The following is a 22,633-nucleotide window of genomic DNA, read 5'->3' as shown; positions in this document are numbered from 1 at the left end:
ATCAGAAGTGTAATGGAATACTCCCTACTTGCCTAAATGAGTACAACTTCACCAATGCTCAACAAGTTTGATACCATCCAGGACAAAGCAGCCCACTTGATTGGCATCATTTCCACAAACAATCGCTCCTTCCTCAACCATCTCTGTGTAGCAGCAGTGTGTACCACCTACACAATGTACTGCAGACGTTTGTCATGTCTCCTTATAAAGCAACTTCCACTTCTTGAAGGACAAGGGCAGCAAATACATGAGAACACCACTATGTGCAAGTTTCCTCCGAGACATTCACCATTCTCACGTGGAAATATGTCACTGTCCCTTCAGTGCCGTGGGTCAAAATCTTTGAAATCCCTCTCCAGCGACATTATGGGGTGTCATACCAAATGGACTGCAGTGCACCATACCTCCTCAAGGACAACTGATGAGAGACAATAAATGTTTGTCCAGCCAGCAATGCTAAATCAGTAAAAAAAATTCCTTTCTCCATCTGAAAGCTTGGATTATGAATGTCTATTGAATATAACAGAATTGAGATTGATTGTTAACTTTGGTAGCTGTTGATTTGGCTGTTAATTGTTCTGAAGAAGGGCCATGAACATGAAATGTTAACTCTGCTTTCTCTCCAGATGTTGCCAGACCTGCTGAGTGTTTCCAGCAATTTATGTTTCTTCTTCTGACTTGCAGCATCTGCAGTTCATTTTTTAAAAAAATTTTTAATTGTGTTGGAGCACCTGCAATGGCTGTGTCATTATAGCTCTGTTCCTTCAGCCGTGATCATTGAGCCTAACCCAAAGTGTTTCTGCTCTGTTACAAGTATCTTACCAAGTTGAATATATTTGCACGTAATGTCACAAAATATCATTTCATTTTTTCCAAAGAATTAATCCATATTTTGTTGTTTATGTAAAGAACATTAACCTTGCAATTTCCCTCTCGGTGTATTGTGTGGGTTGGGAATTCGGTGTGGAAGGGAAATTACTTGTTCAATGTATACCTGTACTTCGATTAAGTTTATTTTAAATTGCTGGTGGTGAAAACGTTGTACGAAAAGTATAACTTGTGGGTTGATTTAAAAATCGTATTGGTCTAATTTAATTTAATTCCAACAATCAATCGTGTCAACTTCTTAATTGACTTATTTTGAAAACTTCATGTTTAGTGTCAAGAATTATGATATTTTAATTATGTCAGTATGGGTAAATAGCAGAATAAAAAGCATTTCAATTTATGAAAAAATATTCTCATGTTTATAATTAATTGTGATTAGGGTTTTTTTTTGTTCGACAATTAGACCTAGTAAAGTCCTAGTCTCCACTATATTTTAGTTAAAGCTCTTATTTCCCTTTTCTCTAGGGAGTTTGATGTTGGATTGCACCGTTGGTTGGTAAGGTAAAGTTTAGCATTTTAAAATTTATAATTTCCAATTTGTTAAAGCATGTTTCTGAAACTACATTTTTCTTTGGATCCAGAGAATTATGAATCAGCCATTTTATTACAATTTTATCTGACACAGTATGATGCTGAAGCAATTTTGAATATATTACAGTAATAAAGTAGCTCAATGTTTTCTATCAGTTTGCTTGCTAAGCAGCAGATTGGACCCTCTGGGTCATGGTGCTGGATGCAATTTTTTACTAAATGAAATGATTAAATGAAACAAATACAGTTTCAGTATTTCTATGATTTATTTTTTGAAATGAACATTTATTTTTGAAATTGCAAATCTTGCTTGCTAAGAGGTTTTCTCAATACATGCTTTTAGGACAGGTCAGTGACCATGGTTCATACTACATTTCACTTGGATTAAATTGACTTGAGTCCACTGGTTTACACTGACCTGTTTTGACAGCACTTTCCTGCAGGGTTGCATGTTGATCCTTTGGCTTGTATTTCAGTACTGATGTTGTCTTTTCCTGTTGTAATATTTGTCAGCTTATTTCCTGTAATTCCAAAAGATGGGCTTTATTTGAAGTCCTAAATTTGTCCTTGTATGTTGAAGGAACATAAGGTTGGCAACATTTAGATTTACAACATTTATTTAAGAAATTCCTGTGCAAAGACAAATTAACGTAGTCAGAGTATAGGATTTGAGTATGCAACCTAAAAATATTTACAAGCTTGTACATTGTTGAAAATTACATTTGAATTGTTAGACATTCACTGTCTAACCCAGCAGAGAATGCATTTCAAAAAAGAAGCCAATAGGTGACTGTCATATTAAGTTATTTGTGATGACCTAGATGAGGTGAGGTGGTGCTGAGAAATATTATACAAATTAAAGACAGTGAAGCTGTTTCATACCACCAAGATCTGGTTCATCTTTGAGTGAATTATTAGAAAGGTAATGAAACCAACTGGAAGGAAGTACAGTTCAAAATAAGGACTCGAGTTATAGCTTGGAACTCTGCAGTGTATATCTCCTTTGCTGACCTCCCAATTCCTGCCCACTATCTACAAGGCACAAGTCAGGAGTGTCATGGAGTGCTGGGAGAGGTAATCATATTATCTCTAGATGATTAATCTAGTAACTGAGTTAATGTTCTGGAGACCTGATTTCAAATCAAATGGTGGAATTTGAATTCAATAAAAAAAATCTGAAATTCAGAATCTATGGATGACCATGACACCATAGCGTATTGTCAGAAAAATCCATCTGGTTCAGTAATGTCCTTCAGGGAGGGAAAGCTGCAATCCTGACCTGGTCTGGCCTCCATGTGACTCCAGTCCCATAGCCATGTGATGGATTCTCAACTGCCCTCTGAAATGGCCTAGCAAGCCACTCAGTTCAAAGGCTTCTAGGGACAGGCAATAAATGTTGGCCAGCTGGCGATGTTTTTTTAACTTTGTTTCCCTGAGTGCAGCTCCAATGTCCCTTAGAAGGACCAACATTCTCCAGGAGAAAGCAGCCCACTAAATTGGCACCCATACAGCACCTTAAACATTCACTGCCACCACTCTCTCACAATAGCAGTTCTGTGAGTCATAAATACGATGTACTGCGGTAACGTACTGATGCTTTTTTGACAGCACCTTCTAAAGCTGCAACTTCTGTTACCTAAAAGGACAACAGTGGCTGATGCATGGAAATTCCACTTGCTAGTTCTCCTCAGCCATGCACCACCCTCACTTGGAACTATTTTACAGTATGTTCGTTGTGTCAAAATCCTGGGACTCCCTTCTTAATAGTATTATGAGCCTATCCACACCCCTTGGAGTTAAGCACCTCAAGAAGGCAGCTCATCACCATATCTCAAGGGAATTGGGGATCAGTAACAAATGTTTGCAAAGCCAGTTACGCCTACATTCTGTGAAAGAATATTTTAAACCTCATTGGCAAGTACTGGTGGCACAGGGAAACACATATCACTATGCAGAAGTGCTCACTTCTTGAGAGAGACCAAACTGTTTTGTTTGCATAACACTGCCCTCCTGAAGAGAACAGGTGACAGAAGAATCATGGATTCAAGCCTGACCACAGAGTCATTAGCACATAATCTAGACCGATACTTCAATGCAGTAATAGAAGGATGTGCTGCATTATCAGAAGTTCCATCATTTGTTGAGGAGTTAAAGCAATTCTGCTTACTTTCTAAAGTCAATTCTTGGGCAGTATTTTGAAGAAGAACAGAACACTTTTTGCAGTGTTGTGGCCAAGTTTTATACCTTAACCACTGCCACTAAAATACATGAAACAGTATTTGTTTTTTTAATGATACCTTACTGTATGTAAGTTGCTTGCTGTATTTCCTACATTTAAAACATACTTTTTGTTGGCTGTAATGCACTTTGCAAAGTCTTGAATCATGAGAGGTGCTATATAAATACAACTTTATTTTTGGGTATGAAAAAGCAGAACAAAATTCTCATTGAGCAAAAGGATGGCTATTATTGTGCCCTTGTCATTTTAATTTAAGGAATAAGATAGATTATGAGATGTAACCAATTTGAATTAACAATCGTTTTAGCAATTTTTAAAAGTAATTTATTTCCAGCCCACCAGGGCAATTGTCTTTCAATGTGAATGGTGCCAGAACTTAACATTTGTGACAATACGTCAAACTATTAATCATATAGTTGGAAAGAACAAAGAAAATTTGCTTTCAATTGTTATTGCTGCAGGGCAACAGAGCAGTGCAAGAATTACAGTGGCTTTAGTGGCATAACGGCCTTTACTCTGTAGTTTCCTTTTTTCTTTGGTTCTATTTGAGGAGATTATAATGAAGATCTGAACAAATTGCATAAATTTCCTTAGTTCAGTTTACACCAGGTTCTATGTTAGCCATCCTGAAGTTAAGATCAGCATCTGGCTTTCCTACAGTGTGTGTTTGCCAACAGTGAAACTCACAATGGGTGTAAAACCAGCAACATTTATTGCCATCACAATGGATACATGCGAGTGGCCTGCTGTCTCCATACATTGAACTTCACTTTCAGAGCCTTTTGCCTCCTCTGTGCTTCCTCCTCATCCATTGTTACAAAATCAAGGAAATTTTAGCTGCCTAGGTTTTCTGAATATGTTGGGAGGGTGTTGGCACAAGCTCTGGAACATCTCAGGTGCTATGGACACAGCACTAAGGTGAATTATAGCATAAAACTGAAATAAAGTAAGTGCAAATTTTCTTGCAAAATAAGGTGTGTTAACACAGTCATACCAAGAAGTTGCAGGAAATTTTGGGTCATATTTTGTCAATGGTAGCAAGTGTTACTCAACAGTCAATGCGTGCATTATTTAAAACATTTTGTTCTAAATATTATCATTTTTTAAATAGTTCAGAACATCCAGTATTGATATGCAATTGTTAATGTATTTGTTCTCGTGTGGTGACAAACTAAATATAATTAAATTGTAATCAAAGAGAAATGATCAAACTTGATTTAGGAGTTAAAATTACTTCTTCGATTTCTTAATGCAGTGATTTCCTTAAAAATCTTCCTTGTGAAAGAATCTAATATTCCTATTATATGCAAAGATAAAACAGTCGCACGATTGCACAATGTTATTTGTCAAATTTTTCATAACATAATGTTAACGACTGAAGTAAATAAAACAAAGCTACATTTCACTGTTACAGACAGATTTATGATTAATTTCCTTGATCATTTTTGCTGAAATGATATCCAAAATCCTGTGGCATTTATTTACATAGCTGTACAGCTATACAAGTTTTGTTCACTTGTGACGGTGAAACACTGGCATATCGAGTTACACCCAAATACTTAATGTGCAGTATTTTCCTAAGTCATCTGATATCAGCATTGTAGAAATTCATGGACTGTTTTTATCTAAATTGTGATTATATTTAGTAGGAAAGACATGTGACCATGAATGTGTCATTGTGGCTATGTCTAACAATGTAAATATTATTTGTGTAATATAGATGACCATGGCTGAATAATGCATACTATAATGTTAGATGTCTTGAACTTTTTTCAATGATTCTTGAAGAGAAGGTTTATGCACCGTCATATTCTTGAAATTTCTATCAGTTGCACAACGAGACAATAGGGCTGCTCTCTTGCTAGTCGGAGATGACTGGTGGTGGTTTAATGTGAAGGTCACCACGTCTCAGGTGAGGGGAGAGAAGAAGTGTCTTCCATCTCCTTCCTTCATACTGAGTCAGTATAGGAATTGAACACGCTGTTGTTTTCGTGGCATTACAAATGAGTTGTCCAGCCAACTGAGTTAAATGACCCGCTTACCTTCTGGTAACAATTTTTTTTTGCCAGCCTACAGTCTGATTGTACTCTGACTGAATGTAGAACTTCAAAAATCCACTGACATGTTGGTGGAATAGGCAGATAGGTGGCAGGTTAAGTTCAGTGTGGAGAAGTGAGAGGTGATACTTAGTGATACACTATAACGTAAAGAGTGTATAGAGCAGAAAGACCTAGGTGTAAATGCACATAAGTCATTAAAGATGTTTAAAAAAAGTGTATAGTGTTCAAAGCTTCATTAACAGGAGTATAGAGCACATGAGCAGGAGATTTATGCTGAATTTATGCAGTGCACTAATTAGATCTCAGTTGAAATATTGTGTACAGTTCTGGGCTACACACTTTAGGAAGGATGTGAATGCATTGGTGTTGTGATGAGGTTTGCGAGAATGGTTGCAGGGATTAGATACTTCAGTTTTGTGGTTACAATTGACAAGTTGGGACTTTTTCTTGGAAAGGAAAGAGGTGTAAGGAGACTTGATGGAGTTACTCAAAATCATGAGGGGCCTGGACACATTAGATAGGGAGAAATTATGCTTGTGAAAGGATCAAGAACCAGAGGGTGCAGGTTGAAAGTGTTTTACAGTAGAAGTAAACGTGAGTTTGGAAAAACTCTCAGAGAATGGTCCGGTTTAAAATGTTTAGCAGAGATATTTACTTTTGGGATTTTATTACCTAGACAAAGCAGCTGCCATTCTTTGCCAGTTACATTCCACAAACAGTTACTCTTTTCATTTTTGTGGTATGGTTTAAGAAGCAAAATTAACAACTTTAAAAGAGTTTCTACTTTTCAAGTGATGAAATGAAATCCAAGATATACAGAAAAATGACCAACACAAATTGGTTTGAGTAGCCCAAATTGTCTGGTTTCTGGATCATCAAACACTAGACATATGACCTCATGTATACGTTATCTTTCTGCAGAGCTCCTGAAAGTGCTGGGCTCTGTGGGAATTGTCCATTGCTGTTGGGCAATTCCCCAGTTCTCCAGGACTCTCTCAAAAATCTCTGATTCAGAGCTAGATTAGGAGACTTCGGACAATTCCATAGAAACACAAGATAGGAGCAGGAGGAGGCCATTCAGCCCTTCAAGCTTGCTGTGTCATTCATCACAATCATGGCGGATTACTCAATTCAAGAGCCTAATCCTGCTTTCTCCCCATAACCCGTGATCCCATTTGCAGCAAGTGCTATATCTAGTCACCTCTTGAATACATTCAATGTTTTGGCATCAACTGCTTCCTGTGGTTGTGAATTCTACAGGCTCTCCACTCCTTGGGTGAAGAAATGTCTCCTCATCTGTGTCCTAAATCATCTACTGAGTCCTCAGACTGTGACCCCTGGCTCTAGACACACCCGCTATTGTGAACATCTTCCTTTTAAAGTTTTTTCTGAGGAGATTTGTAACTCGGGTTGTGGATGAGGTTGTAGCCTTGCTCGCTGAGCTGGTGTGTTTGATTGCAGACGTTGTGTCACCCTGGTATGTAACACCGAGACATATAAATAACAAGCAGGACAGAACACCAGCTGATAGTGTTCTCTAGCAGCGTGATGAAACATGTGCAATCAAACACACTTGCTCAGCAAGCAAGTCTACTACATCCTCGTTGCATCTTCAACGAAAACAATCTTAATCTAGTCCTATCTCCTAGTCAGTCCCACCATCCCCAGAATCAGCCTGTTAAACCTTCGCTGCAATCCCTTGAGAGCAAGAGCATCCTTCCTCAGAAAAGGATACCAAAACTAACACAGGATTCCAGATGTGGTGTCATCAAAGCCCTGTATAACTGCAACAACATATTCCTGCTCCTGTAATCGAAACCTGTCACAATGAAGGCCAGCATACCATTTGCCTTCTTTACTGCCTGCTACATCTGCATGCTTACCTTCAGCAACTGGTGCACAAGGACACCCAGGCCCCACTGCTCACTTCCCTCTCTCAATTTACAACCTTTCAAGTAGTAACCTGCCTTCTTGCTGTACCTCCCGAAGTGAATAACCCCACATTTATCCAAGTTATACTGCATCTGCAATTGATTTGCGTACTCACCCAACCTGTCCAGGTCAAGCCAAAGGATTTCTACATCCTTGTCACTGTTCACCCTGTCACTCAACTTGGTAGCATCTGCAAACTTTGAGATGTTATAGTTTGTTCCCTCATCCAAATCATTAATATATATTGTGAATAGCTGGTATCCTAGCATTGTTTCCTGTGGCACCCACTAGTTACTGCCTGCCAGTTTGACAGGACCCATTAATTCCTACTCTTTATATCCTCTCTACCAACAGGTTTTCAATCAATCTTAACATGCTTACCCTAATCCTATACATTTTAATCTTCTACAATAATCTCTTGTATGGGACTTTGTCAAACACTTTCTGGAAGTCAAAATATACCACACCGACTGGCTCCCCCTTGTCAACTCTACTGGTTACATGTTCATAGTATTCCAATAGATTTGTCAAGCATGATTTCCCCTTCATAAATCCATGCTGACTCTATCTGATCCTACCACTGCTTTCTAAATGCTCCATAATAAAGTCCTTGAAATTTGGCAAAAACCTTTCCCCATTACCAGTGCTAGGTTTACTGGTCTATAATTTCTTGCTTTCTCCCAAACCTTTTTTGCATATTGGAATGACATTAGCTGCATCCCAATCTGCAAGGACTATTCCAGAGCCTATTGAATCCTGGAAGATGACAACCAATGCATTCCCTGTTTTTAGAGCCACTTTCTTAATTACTCTGAGATGTAGATTATCAGGCCCTGGGGATTTATTCTGCTTCAATCCCATCAATTTTTCCAGCGCTATTTCTGTACTAATATTGATCTCCCTCAGTTCTTCCCTCTCACTAAATCTTGTCTCCTCCACCAATTCTGCTATCTGATTTCTATCTTCTTTTGTAAAGACAGAACCAAAATATGTATTCAATTCCTCAGCCGTTTCTTTGTCTCCAATTATACATTCCCCTGTTTCTGTCTGCAGGGGACCTACATTTGTCTTCACCACTCTTTCTTTTCATGTACCTATAGAAACTCTTAGTTTCAGTCCTTATGTTCCCTGCAAACTTACTTTTGTGTATTTTCGCCTTCTTAATCAATACTTTAGTCGTTCTTTGCTGAATTCTCAACTGCTACTAATTGTCAGATATATTATTTTTCTTGGCTAATCTGTAGGCTTCCTCCTTGGATTGGATAATATCTCTAATTTCCTTTGTAAACCATGTATTGGCCCTCTTACCCATTCTGCTTTTGTGTCCTTCAGGAATAAAGAGTTGTTGCAGTTCCCCCAGGTGTTCCTTGAATGTTGGTCATTGCCTATGCACTGTGATCCATTTAAGTAGCTCTCCCCAGTCAATCAAAGCCAACTGACGCCTTATATGTTCATAGCTTGCTTTATTAAGATTCAGCATCCTAGTCTCTGAATCAACTACCTCATTCTCCATATTGATTAAAAAATCCTATCATTGGTCCGGTCACTCAGCCCCACAGGGTGTCTCACAGCTAGATTGGCAATGATTCTCTTCTCATTATACAGTACCCAGTCTAAGATGGCCTGCTCTCTCGTCAGTTCCTTCACATGTTGGTCAAGACAGACCATCCCGTATACACGCCAGGAATTCTTCCTCTGCAGTGTTGTGGTTAACTTGATTTGCCGAATCTATGTGCAGATTAGAATCACCTCTGACCTTATCACATGCATCTCTAATTTCCTGTTTAATGCCATTCCTAACATTATTAGTGCAATTTTAGAATGTATATATTACACCCAGAAATGTTATTTTTCCTTGGTATTTCTCAACTCTACCCATACAGATTTTAGATTGTCAGAGCTAATATCCTTTCTCACTATTGCGTTAATTTCCTCTTTCACCAGCAACGCCACTTCACCATCTTTTCCTTTTTACCTGTCCTTCCTAAATATTAAATACCTGGGATATTCACTTCCCATCCCTGGTCACCCTGCAGCCATGTCTCTGTAATCCTAATGATATCGTACCTGATTACATCTATGTGGACAAATAGTTCATCCGCTTTATTGCAAATGCTCTATCCATTAAGGCACAACGGCTTTAAACTTGTCCTTTAACGTTGTTTGTCTCACTCTTACTTTTCTGAACAGCCCTTTTTGAATTTTGTCCTTGGTTTCTCTGCCTATCCATTTTCTTATTCTGTTTTCAACCTTTTGATTTTGTCCTTGCTCCCTCCTTCTCTGACTCCTTATAAAGGTTCCCACATCCCGGCATATTAGTTTAAACCCTCCCCAACCGCTCTAGCAAACACTTGGATTTGGACTTTTCAGAAAGGTTGCACAGGAGATGTTAGAGAAAATCCGAAACAAAAACAGAAGTTGCTGGAAAAACTCAGCAGGTCTGGCATCATCTGTGGAGAGAAAGCAGTGTTAATGTTTCAGGTCCAGTGATCCTTCTTCAGAATTCTGCAGGTTCTGAAGAAGGATCACTGGACCTGAAACATTAACATTGCTTTCTCTCCACATGCTGCCAGACCTGCTGAGTTTTTCCAGCAATTTCTGTTTTTTGTTTCTGATTTCCAGCATCCACAGTTCTTTGGTTTTCTTTTGTTCAGAGAAAATCTGGTTTAACTTCTGTAGAGTTCCTCACTGATCACTCGATCAATCAAAACACTAAGCAACCCATCCCAGTCTAGCTGCCTCTAGCCACTGACCAAACACAACTTCTCCCTCAATCACATTACTACCCTTCTGATCCCCCTGACCTGACACGACTACCCATCCTAACCTCCATTTACCCACCATCCACTATAAACTGTACTGCTGACCTGACTTGCTCCTGATTCCCCTCAACTCTCCCTACCCAGTTGCCACCGTGCAACCTGCCACCTCCCTCACCACACCCTTTGCCTCACTCGCCCCCAAGAATGCCACTTAACTTTACAATGCTGTGTTGGACTCTCAGGTAGGTACTGCATTCGACATTTCTGGAGAATCCTCTGCAGAAGACTCACCAAAAAATGGACGTGAGTGTCAAGGTGAGGAAAGGTTCAAGCAAAGTGATAGTTAGATAATGGTTCTGTGCTATTGTATTATTTGAAGATAAATAATTCTGGAAATATATGTATGCAGTGTATATTTATTTATTCAATGTAAACTTAAATTTATATAGGCTCCTTTAACAGTGCAAAGTCCCAATTTATCTCATTGGAGTATTACCATATGACATTTGACACAGAGTTCAAGAGATACTGGAGAATACGATGAAAGGCTAGTCAAAATGATTAAATTAAAGGACCATAAATAAGAAAAAAACATGATGAGGTGCTTAGGAATAAATCCCAGAACTTTGGATCTTGTAGCTGAAGGTATGGCTCTAATAGTCAAGTGATTAAAATCGAGGATGTGGAAGAGGCTAGCCAGAATTGGGTGAAAGACAGATGTCTTACAGTGTTTTCAAATTTGAAAATGTTGCAGAGATGGCAGGGATGTCAGGGTGGTGGGAGACATGGGACTGATTTGAAAACAAGGATGTAAAATTGGGGTCTGCTTTTTCTCGACACAGTATGGAGCTTTGAGCACAGGCATGATGTATGATCAGAACTAGGAGTGATGTTGCAGAGGTGGCAGTTTGACAGTTTGAGTGATGTCACAGATATAGTTAAAAGCTCCTCAAATCAGATGTGACACCAACATTGCAATCTGGCTGATTATGATTAATGATGCTCTCAGTTCTGGTTGTTACTAGAAACCACTCCTTCTGATGTTCAACCCCTGTAATTGGTTATTTGAGTTGAGAATCACACTAATGTAGCCAAGGAAATGATTAATTTTACAACTATCCCCAACTGTGGAAGACAATTATTAAAAATTACCAAAATGCAAAAACTGTACCTGATAATTTGAAAGCAATAATTATCTCTATTTTAAGGTAATCTAGAACTTCTTTATGATTGAATTCTTGTATGCTTCTCTTTGCAAATACAGTATTATGTTGCTGAAATCAGTAAATGTATTACTTTCAATATTATTTAAACTATATATTATTGCCTCAACAAATATAGCTGGTATTTTATATGTAAGTACATGCATATAGTAAATTATGACACAGAATTCCAGTATAGAGAATTGTCTTCCATTCAGCTAAAACTATAAAAAAATATTGACGTATGCTGCTGATTTAAGCATAAAGGTTCCCTTTGTTCATTTATTTTGATGATCAGCATAATGTATCAGTTCATTTGGCCTATTTCTTCTATAAAATACAATACTTTTCAAGATAAGAATGTGACAGGGTAGGCTCAAAATTCTAATAAATCAGTCAAACAGGTTTTCCATTTCATAAAATCATGTTGATTTGTTTGAATCATATTATGTTTTTCTAAGTGTTTTGTTAAGACTTCAATTAAAAATAGATTGAGCACTTTTCTGATGTTGTATGTCAGGCTGACTAGCCTGTGCTTGGCAGCTTTCTCTTTCTCTCTGTTGCTGTCCTTTTTGAATAGAGGTGTTGTGTCTCATAACATCCAATTTGCTAGAATTCTATGATCTAGGGAGTTTTTGAAAATTATAGCCAGTGTAGCTATTCCTTTTATAAGACTAGAATGTTAGCCATAAGATCCCGCGGTTTGTTGAACTTTAGCTCCTTGAGTTTCTCCTTTTATTTTAAATATTACACCTTTAGAAGCACAAGCAAAGAAGTTATTATGGAGAATGACAAATGACATTGAACAAATAAATCTTCATTGTGGATGACACAAGCTATGTACAGAAGTAAAGGCTAATATTGTGGCTAATAAGAGCATATACATTAAAGTAATTCATATGAACAGAGAAATGGCACTGGAGAATCTCAAGGGAGTAAAATCTGACAAATTCAGTGTGGTGCCCCCCAAATTTTATATAAACCAAACTAATGGAGACAGATGTCTATGGCCCTTTGTGGGCTATGGCTTATTAACTTAGGAAATTACCATATTTTTGCCCATGTAAGAGAGACAAAATCTGAAAAGAAAATTAGCAACCGATCACCTACCTGATTACATAATTAATGCCTTTGAACGCTCACCAGATACTGTATTAAGCAGCACCTCCTTCCCCTCCCTGCACCAAGTTTTCCAGGTGAGCACTTATCGTCTCACTCTGCTCCCAATCTGTGTTGTTGCTAGACCTGTCTGCTTTTATAAGGGGATGGTGATTTGTACCCAAGCTGCAAGCAAGGCTGCTTCCTGCTGTTCTTAGCTTTTATTAATAGAGGGATCGAGTTCCGGAACGAAGAGGTTATGGTGAAGCTGTACAAAACTCTGGTGCGGCCGCACTTGGAGTATTGTGTACAGTTCTGGTCACTGCATTATAAGAAGGATGTGGAAGCTTTGGAAAGGGTGCAGAGGAGATTTACTAGGATGTTGCCTGGTATGGAGGGAAGGTCTTACGAGGAAAGGCTGAGGGACTTGAGGCTGTTTTCATTAGAGAGAAGAAGATTGAGAGGTCACTTAATTGAAACATATAAAATAATCAGAGGGTTAGATAGGGTGGATAGGGAGAGCCTTTTTCCTAGGATGTTGACGGTGAGCACGAGGGGGCATAGCTTTAAATTGAGGGGTGAAAGATATAGGACAGATGTCAGAGGTAGTTTCTTTACTCAGAGAGTAGTAAGGGAATGGAACACTTTGCCTGCAATGGTAGTAGATTCGCTCACTTTGGGTACATTTAAGTCGTCATTGGACAAGCATATGGCCGTACATGGAATAGTGTAGGTTAGATGGGCTTGAGATCGATATGACAGGTCGGCACAACATCGAGGGCTGAAGGCCCAGTACTGTGCTGTAATGTTCTATGTTCTATGTTCTGTTAACTTGTATCCAGACAACCATGTTCACTTATTGGCAGGTAGTTTCCACTGCCAGGTGGTTTCGGTTAAACTTGGCTTTTTAACTAGCTTGCAGTTTTAAAGTTCTACATCAGAGTGTGACTGTTAATCAAAATTATAGTTAGCGAAACCTTACTGGAGGTGTTCCACCTTATGAAATTCTCAAGTCAGTACTCATTCATCATTACATGCAGGCCTTGTCATCTCAATTCTAAGCTACCACTCTCTTGTTGACTGTTCAAAATGTTAAGTACGATCTCTTGCATTTGTGAAAGGATGACTTTAACTCTGTACTCAATGTGGCTGGGCAGTTAATCTCTTCTGTGGGACTCACCTCTTAATGTTCCACGTGTTCTGATTTCTAGTGTGCTTTGCTTAACATTAATGGAGTAATAGTGGTTTCAATGTGGCATTGGTAACCTTTAACCTCAAAGATGCAGGCAACAGAATGTTAATGGGGCTTGCTGTTGAATGCTCAAAGGATGCACCTGTTTTCTAGGTGGCAGGCCAACTTAAACTGCTTGTTGGAATTAGTATATACACTTTGCATGTACTCAACAGTTTTATGGACAAAACAGCTAAAAGTGTACCATAATTTGTAATTGCAATTATTTTGTTGGATACACAGAAGCAAGAGTTCTTCTTGCCTTATTAAAATCACGTAGGCTGCTGCAGCCGCTTCCCTGGCTGGCCTGCTTCCTTAACTTGTCCCCAGCCCTGCACTTACTTTACTGTGCTCACTGATATCACACAGCTATAATTTACTGAGCTGATTTTTCTATTAGACATCCAGACATTTGATGGCATCAATCTGAAATGACCTTGACAAGCGACTCAGCTCAAGGTTAATTGTAGTTGAGCAACAAACATTGGCCCAGCCAATGACACCGTGTGTCATGAAAGAATAAATGCAAAATATAAGCTACCAACTGTCTGCCCCTCTTCCACATCAACTTTTGTGCCTGAGTGTTCTTGGAGAGGGAGCACACAATGTCCACTAATACTCTTGATGCCTTTAGAGAGAGATGGGCCACACAGGGGATAAGGTGCTTTATGTCCCCTTCCAACTCCATTTTGATTTAATTCCTACTTCCTCCGTCCCGCTCACTTTTGGATGAACTGCATTGCCCTTACTGGCAATCTAAATTAATCAATTGGAAAACACTGGTGATTTACTGGTGATGGTTAGTAGGTGAAAAAGCACCTGGTGTGATTTGTGGTGAGAAAAAAGGTGTTCAATTGCTGTGTAAGAGCACTTCTGGGTATAAAAGAAATATGAATAAAATGGGCATTGGATTTCTACCCTTAATCACATTAGGTTCAGTGCTATCCAGGTACATGCCTGATTACTTGGTAATTGCATTGTACTTCCTGGTGAGAAGCAACATTTGACTTTGCATTGATCAATTGACTGGTGTCTAAGATATTGAACTCATTAAATTCTGTTCATTATTACAAAGTCCAAGATTCCTGTGCACAAGAATGAAGATCAAAAAGTCATTTTTATTTGAATGTATAGAAATGACAAACAGAAAAAAATCATATCAATGCAACCATTGTCATCTAGTAATAATGGCAGAATGTAGAAACTTGAGTTTGTGGTTTGACAGTTTATTAATCAAGCAAAATATGACAGTAAAAGTGCACAAAACACAGAAATTTGTACACTAAAGCATTCCGCTGCTGAAGCAGCCAGATCTGTGCAAGTGAAATTTGTGATGCATTGATGTACTTGTTTTCATATGAAAGATTAAATCATTAAATTTGCCCAGATAAGGGCTTTCCAAATCAATTCCAATCAACTCAGTCTCTGTGTACTGTGCACTATTATCATATTCTATGCTGTTAGATAATGTTTTATTACATGGCGTTTTCAAAGTTACCGTGTTAAATGTTGCACATGCAATCACTTTCAGTCGCAGTAAAGCTGATATAGTTAGAGAAAGCTGAAAGATTTTATTGATGAGATACTGCCAAAGACAAAGCACACAGTAGAGAAGCATCCTCTGAACTGCAGAAAATTCATTGCAGGAATCCGTGTCAACCTTTGTTTTTGTCTTGTCTCATGAATAGAAAATATGGAATAATCTCTTCTGTTTTAGCATCAGGTTTCCTCTTGGGGTGTGTGCTAGTTCGCTAGGTTTATCTTTTCTTCAGATTACCTTAATGCTCGTTTCAATGGTGCTAACTTTCCACATTTGAGCTGAGATCATAGTTATCTGATATATAAAGCTGTTTTCATTTCTCCTCTCTGACAATATTGTCGGTATTTTTCATCCACAGATCTTTTATTTCTACTTTTATATTAAAGAAACAGTAGCTTAAAAATTGCACTCGGGTAATAAGGGTTGATTGCATAACAGTCACTTTTTTGCTGGATGCTCCCTGAACATGGAGAGGACCTGGATATTGTGTGACTAGAAATACTCATTTGTGTGCATAAAATTGCAGCCCAGGCATTTTCCTCATGAGACTGCACTTCTATGATGATCACTGTTGTGTTGAGGCAGGAATCTCATCAGGCATGCATGTAGAATATTAATGAAGATTGTGGGAAGCATCATTCCTGTTTCCGATGGCTGAACATAGGTTTTAATTGGCAGTTTTCTGTCCACCATAATTATATATTGGTAAAAATGCTTCATCTGAATTTGGAAAGTCAGATGTTGGGGAGGGGATATTGAGTTCATTTATTGGATTTATGTTTTTATTTTCAAAGTTATATTATAACTAGAAGCTCAGCATTGTTTCTACTTACTGTCAACAGAGATATGGCGTGGCTAGCCAATATCATTGCACTGATGTATTTTCCTGTGGCTCACTTATGACAATGAGCATGTTTGTGACTGTGTCTTAATAATTGTACTGGGTGCTAGGATCGCAGTATTGAAAGTGTGGAGGTTTGGTCATATAATTGTCTCAGGACACTTGATTACATAGCTGCAAATGTTCTTGCATTTACCATATAAATTGTACATTCCTGTATTTGAGTAAATTTGTCTGTAGAAGATGTAGCAGTAGATTATTTGAAATCTCGAACTGAAGTTGAGTGTATTAGCAAATAAGTTGAATGCAGCGGTTGTTACAATTATGATTGGAGATGTGTACCATCACTCTAATTCCACTTTTCTACAGGTTTCAACATAAAATAAACATATTTTTTCCAATGACCAAGATGACCAATTAATTACCTTATCCAGATCAGGTTTTGAATAAATAGATTTTAAACAATTAGGTTTCTTTCTAAAACCATTATAGTTTTATCATGAAAAAAAATCAATTCAGCTGCACTAATGGGTGAACATGTATAGTAATATAAAACTGTAAATGTTTATTCCTCTGATACCCTTTAAACCATATGCAAACATACCCCCTTAAGGAAAAGAGAAGAAAAAATAATTTTCTTTTCAGAGATTGGTTTTCTGAAAATAAACACTTTAACCAATATAATAAAATGTGAGGCTGGATGAACACAGCAGGCCAAGCAGCATCTCAGGAGCACAAAAGCTGACGTTTCGGGCCTAGACCCTTCATCTGATACCACTTTAACCAATAGGTTATTTCTAAAGACAAATTGATGAAACTGCTTACATTCACGAGTCCATTGTCACAAAGGTAAGTGGAGAGGCAGGTGATGTTGAGGAAGCATAGAGGCCGCAGAAAGACTTAGACAGGCTAGGAGATTGGGCAAAGCAGATGGAATACAATGTGGGAAAGTGAGAGGTTATGCACTTTGGTAGGAAGAGTAGAGGCAGAGGGTTATGCATATGTAGAACGAGTTGCTAGAGGAAATGGTGGAGGCTGGTACAATTACAATATTTAAAAGGCATCTGGGTGGGTACATGAATGGGAAGGGTTTAGAGGGATATGGGCCAAATGCTGACAAAGGGGGCTAGATTAATTTAGGATATCTGGTCAATGTGGATAAGTTGGACTGAAGGGTCTGTTTTATGCTGTGCACCTCTGTGACTCCATGACTCCATGTGATGACTTTAAACTACAGCCAAATTGGGTTGAATCAAATTAGTCACAAAGGCAAAGAGGAAATAGTTTTCTGAACCAATACATAGTTTTCTGGACCAATACATAGTTTTCTGGAACCAAGTAAAGAACAGGCCATCTTAGAGTGGCGTTTTGCAGTGAGAAAGGAAGAATTGGTCATGTACTTGTGACAGACCCCATGGAGGTGAATCACAATAATATGATAGAATTGTTCTTCAATATAGAGAGTGAGATAGTTGATTCTGAGACTAGGGAAACTACAGCGATGTGAGGTGTGCAGATAACAACTGAAAATAATGGAAGTTTAAGTTGTTTAATTGGTATTGCAATTTTAACCCCTTCCATTGCAGCAGTCTGCTCAGTTAGAAGCTGCTGGTAGTCTGTGGGACAAGAGACAGTAGGTGAGAAGTTGGAATTTAAAATCAATCACAATAATCTACATTCTGTGCAAACATCTACATTCTCTCAGATTTACAAATTAGATTGGTTAAAAGGCTGATAAATTATTTACAGTCCTTGGCTAGGGAACTTGAGAGGCCTAAGGCAGCATAGAAATTGAAGAACTTAAACTGTAATTAATTTTAAAACTGCTAGGTCAAAAGTTTTCCAAAATCATAATAACATTGCCTGTGTGCAAAGCATCAATGCCGGTTAGCAAATAATAAATTTTGTTTTAAAAACCTTTCATGTACAAACACAATATGCAGCAAGTGTACCCTGAAGCTATTACTCTAAACTGGGCTGTACAGTGAAGGTAAGAGGAGGAAAATGGCAGAGCACAACACTGTTCAGATCTGTCCATCTGTCGACTTGATTGTACTATATTGACATTTACTGAATTATTTTCAATTTGCAGTTCATTAGACTTGAAAAGTTATAATAAGTGTTAAGCTCAGTCATTAAACTACCTCACATCCTAAAGTAGTTTTATTTGCTGTTTGCACAAACTGATGTTAAATTTGTATGGCCATCAGCATTCGATTATACAAATGAAATTAATTATTATTAATATTATTCATATTTTGCTGATTAAGAGCTTCAAGTTATACTCTCGGTAATGTTTTCCTGAATTTTCTTTGTTTTCATTAAAATTGAGATACCACATAAACATGGTACACTATTAATGTTTATTCATCTCTTATTTGAAACTGGTATATAATTTTTTTAAAAAGGCACAACTTTAAGCAAACTTCAAAACCTAAATATGAGCTGTTAATATTTATACTATAGAAAGCAGCAATTTGGCACACCATGTCTCTTTGCTTGAGAAATGCAGAATTAATTCCACTGCTCTGCATTCTTTCTCCCATAAGTTTGTATATTTCTTTGCTTCAGAAATCTATTAGCTTTTGTCAGAAATTGTGTAATGATCTCTGCCTCAACTAACATTTGTGACCAAACCAATATGGAATGTTTCTGCCCACTCCTTGATAACAATTTTAAAATGATGATCTCTACTCACTGACTTTCCAGCCAGATGATATAATCTTATCCTATTCATTCTACCAAAATCTAATCAAAATTAAAAAAAAACTCTAATTTTTCTTGGCCATCTCCAGCCCAGTGGTAACAATGCCAGTATCTAGAATTTCTTATTATTACGTTTCAACATTCTGCTGAATTCACACTTTATGCTTAATATGTTTTAATTTTCATGTGCATTCAACTACAACTTTTAATTTATCATGAACTACTTTGTTGTTTTGTGTTCCTGTAATACGAAGCAAAATACTGTTGTCATTTTTCAGGCTTTACAAACATACTTTGCATGCAATTTATTCGAATACCAAGGTCCATCTGTTCATTGGCATCCTTCGCAAGCCAAAAAAATCTTAATGGTATCTAAGGCAGTTAATTTCAATCAATTAAATTTATAAGATCAATAGTAGATTAATGTATGGATGAATGTATACTTCAGTTCTATGATTTTACTCCAAAATTGTAAATTTCTCCAATAAAATTGCAAAATATTAAGTTATTTTGTGTTCTTCAGTTCTGAAGAGAACCATATTTGACTTGAAATGTTAACCCTGATTCCCCCTCCATACATTCTGTCAGACTAGGTCGGTATTTTGAGCACTTTTTGTTCTTATTTCAGTTTTCTAGCATTCACAATTATTTGCTTTTATATTTATTCTGTGTATTTTATGTACCTTATTATAAGGACGGTTGTTCTCCGTTTTATGGGAGATGTTTTAACCTGAATGATTACTTGTCAGAATTATGATGAAATTGAGATAAAAAGCAAATGTACAGCTATATAAGATATTCTTATGGAGCTAAAGGGAATGACTTAGGTACTAAATGAATACTTTGAATCTTGTGTCACTAGCAGTAAAGGATCAGGCAGTAGAGGAAATAATGGGAACTGCAGATGCTGGAGAATTCCAAGATAATGAAATGTGAGGCTTCGAGAACTCTCTGATGAAGGGTCTAGGCCCGAAACGTCAGCTTTTGTGCTCCTGAGATGCTGCTTGGCCTGCTGTGTTCATCCAGCCTCATATTTCATTATCAAGGATCAGGCAGTAGTTTTCTTAAAAGGATAGGTAAAGTGTTAGCTAAATAGCCAGCAGTCCTCAAAGTAGGAGTCTTATGCAATCAAAGTGAGAATCATCTTGGGGAATGATATTTCCACCCTCATTCAGGGAAATAAAGTTTTAGATAGCAAAGACTCTGGTTACAGTATTCCAAACATCTTTGGAAATGGGGGACATTGGAGTCTTGGAGGATTGTGAATCTTTATCCCCCGGCTGATAAAGGGGGAAAGGGATAACCCAATAACTAAATAAAAGTCAGTCACCTTAATTGCAAGGTAGAAGCTTTTAGAAACAGCAATCTGAAAGCATTGTTGATTGATATTCGGAAAAATCTGAACTCGGATGAAAGTTTTAAATTCTTTGTGAGCTATGAGTGCCACTGCTAAGGCCAGCATTTATTGAGGTCAGTAATTGCCCTCAGTATGGTGGTGAGCTGGATTCTTGAATCACTGAATTTCATCTGGTGTAGGAACATCTACAGTGTTGATGCCTTGGGAGTTCCAGTGGTGGTGAAGCAACACCAATATGTTCTAAGTCAGGTGGCCTGTGACTTGAGGGAGAACTTGCAAAAGGTGGGTTGCCATGCGCCTGCTGCCTTTGTGGGTGGTAGAGATTTCAGATTTGGAAGAGGCTAACAATGGCACCCTGACAAATTGTTGCAATATGTTGGAACAAAGTGAATTGCCATTTAGGTAAACATGGATTAATTATGGAACACCAGCGCAGGATGTTAGGCCATTAGATATAGGAGCAGAATTAGGCCATCCCTTTCCCCTCTTATCAGCCAGGGTATAAGATTCACAATCCTCCAAGACTTCGAGATCCCCCATTTCCAAAGATGTTTGGAAGACTGTAACCAGAGTCCTTGTTATCTAAAACCTTATTTCCCTGAATGAGAGTGGAAATATCATTTCCCCAGATGATTCTCACTCAGATTGCATAAGACTTCTACTTTGAGGATTGTTGACTATTTAGACTTTACCTATCCTTTTAAGATGACTACTGCCTGATCCTTTGTAATCAGCAATAATTGACACTCGGTTCAGCTCTTTTTTAAAGGCATGCATCCGTTATAGCCACAACATCATATTTCCACGTCACAATCTGCACCTGTCATTCATTAGGTTTATGTGCCATACTGTGCACATTCACATACATACACAGTAACCCTAATGTTTATTTTATTACTTTCCCCCTTTACTCTCAATCCACCTAGTAACTTACTGATTCCTCTTCTGTTGCTGTTGTCTCTTCCAGAATTATTTGTGTGTGGTATTTTTTTCTGATGTTACCTCCTGGTTCTCACACACTTACCAAGCTAGTTTAAAGCGTCCCCAGAAGCACTAGCAAATCACCCCACAAGAAGATTGAAACTGGTTCTATTTAGCCACAAGCTGCCTGACCTGTATCTTCTCTTCTCTAGATCCCGTCCCAATATTCTAGAAATCTAAAGTGTTCCCTCCTGCACTATCTTTCCAGCCATCTGGTTTGTCCTCCTATTTCTGAGATGATTCTTTGATGGACCAAGTTACAGAGGAAGGCTGTGGCATACATACTCAAATGCGTGGTGCATTGGGTTTTCCAGAAAGCCTATATTCAACATTAAAGAGCATGAAGGAGTACGGCACCATCTTGGCACAGGTCTTTTTACAGAACCTGGAGGCTGTTCTTACCAACGTGGAATGGATGATGAGTTCCAATAACACACCTGCACAACCAACTATGATACTCCGTCTCATGGTTGATGTCTCGGTTTTGAATGAAATACTAGCAGCAGCGATGCAATGTCTTTAGTGCTGTTGTGGCTATCATGTGGTCTCAGGTTGATGGCGTGGCTCTAAAACCCACTATTCAAAGGGGTTTTCAGGAAATCCTAGCTCCCCTACAAAAATTGTTTAGGTGCTGTCCCAGAACAGTGGCTCCATGGACAATGAATCTGCTGTCACTTCTCCAAAAGATAATGTTTGTTCTCTATTCCTGTCACTCGATCCCTTGCCATTTTTGTTGTTTATCTGCCAGTTGGTTCAGACTGCTACCACTCAGACCAACTTATTGCAGTTTGATTATGCCGAAGGCCATCTACAGCCTTCTATCAGATGTGCTAAAGTGGATCTAGTGATTGTAACAAGGTAGGCCAGGTGGATGTCGTAGAATGAGTTTGTTAATTAGGCTGTTTATCTAGTCCAATCAGGGAACCCTGGCTGACAGATAAGAACAGGAGTATCAGTGGTTCTGTTCATTCTGAATGCTGGCTCTGAGGGAGCTGGATCAGTATCAAGGACTCACCGTGCTTAAATAAAGGGTGATTTGGTGATGAATACTGACCTTTGTGGAATTATTTCAGGAGGAGTCCTAGGACTCCAAACAGATGGCCTTGGTTGACAATGTGGTATTAATTGGGTGCATAAGGGTGTCTTTATTTTTATCTGGACTATATTATAATTTTAAAATCTGGATTGGAATGTGTATTTTATATTCACTTTTGTATTTACATTGGGATAAGAGGCCAAGGTGATGGTCTGAAACAGAGGGAATA

General features: G+C 38.2%; 1 protein-coding gene across 7 annotated transcripts in view; it reads left to right on the top strand.

Moving 5' to 3' along the window:
* The window catches only part of hhat (hedgehog acyltransferase), a 224,006-nt gene that overhangs the window by 55,914 nt on the left and 145,459 nt on the right, over positions 1–22,633 (top strand). For 6 of the 7 annotated variants that reach the window (XR_007248152.2, XM_059648592.1, XM_048536696.2 and 3 more), the window contains exon 9: positions 1,354–1,389. Coding sequence is in view for 6 of the 7 variants with exons in the window: in XM_059648592.1 (XP_059504575.1) it covers positions 1,354–1,389 (36 nt within the window). In the remaining variant the exon portion in view is untranslated. The remainder of the gene's footprint in view (positions 1–1,353; positions 1,390–22,633) is intronic. The other variant, XM_048536697.2, reaches the window with a different exon arrangement.

This window comes from Stegostoma tigrinum, chromosome 9 (genome assembly GCF_030684315.1).
Source record: "Stegostoma tigrinum isolate sSteTig4 chromosome 9, sSteTig4.hap1, whole genome shotgun sequence".
Classification (NCBI taxonomy): domain Eukaryota; kingdom Metazoa; phylum Chordata; class Chondrichthyes; order Orectolobiformes; family Stegostomatidae; genus Stegostoma; species Stegostoma tigrinum.
Note: the sequence above shows the minus strand (reverse complement) of the source record. Positions and strands in the feature narration are given on the sequence as shown.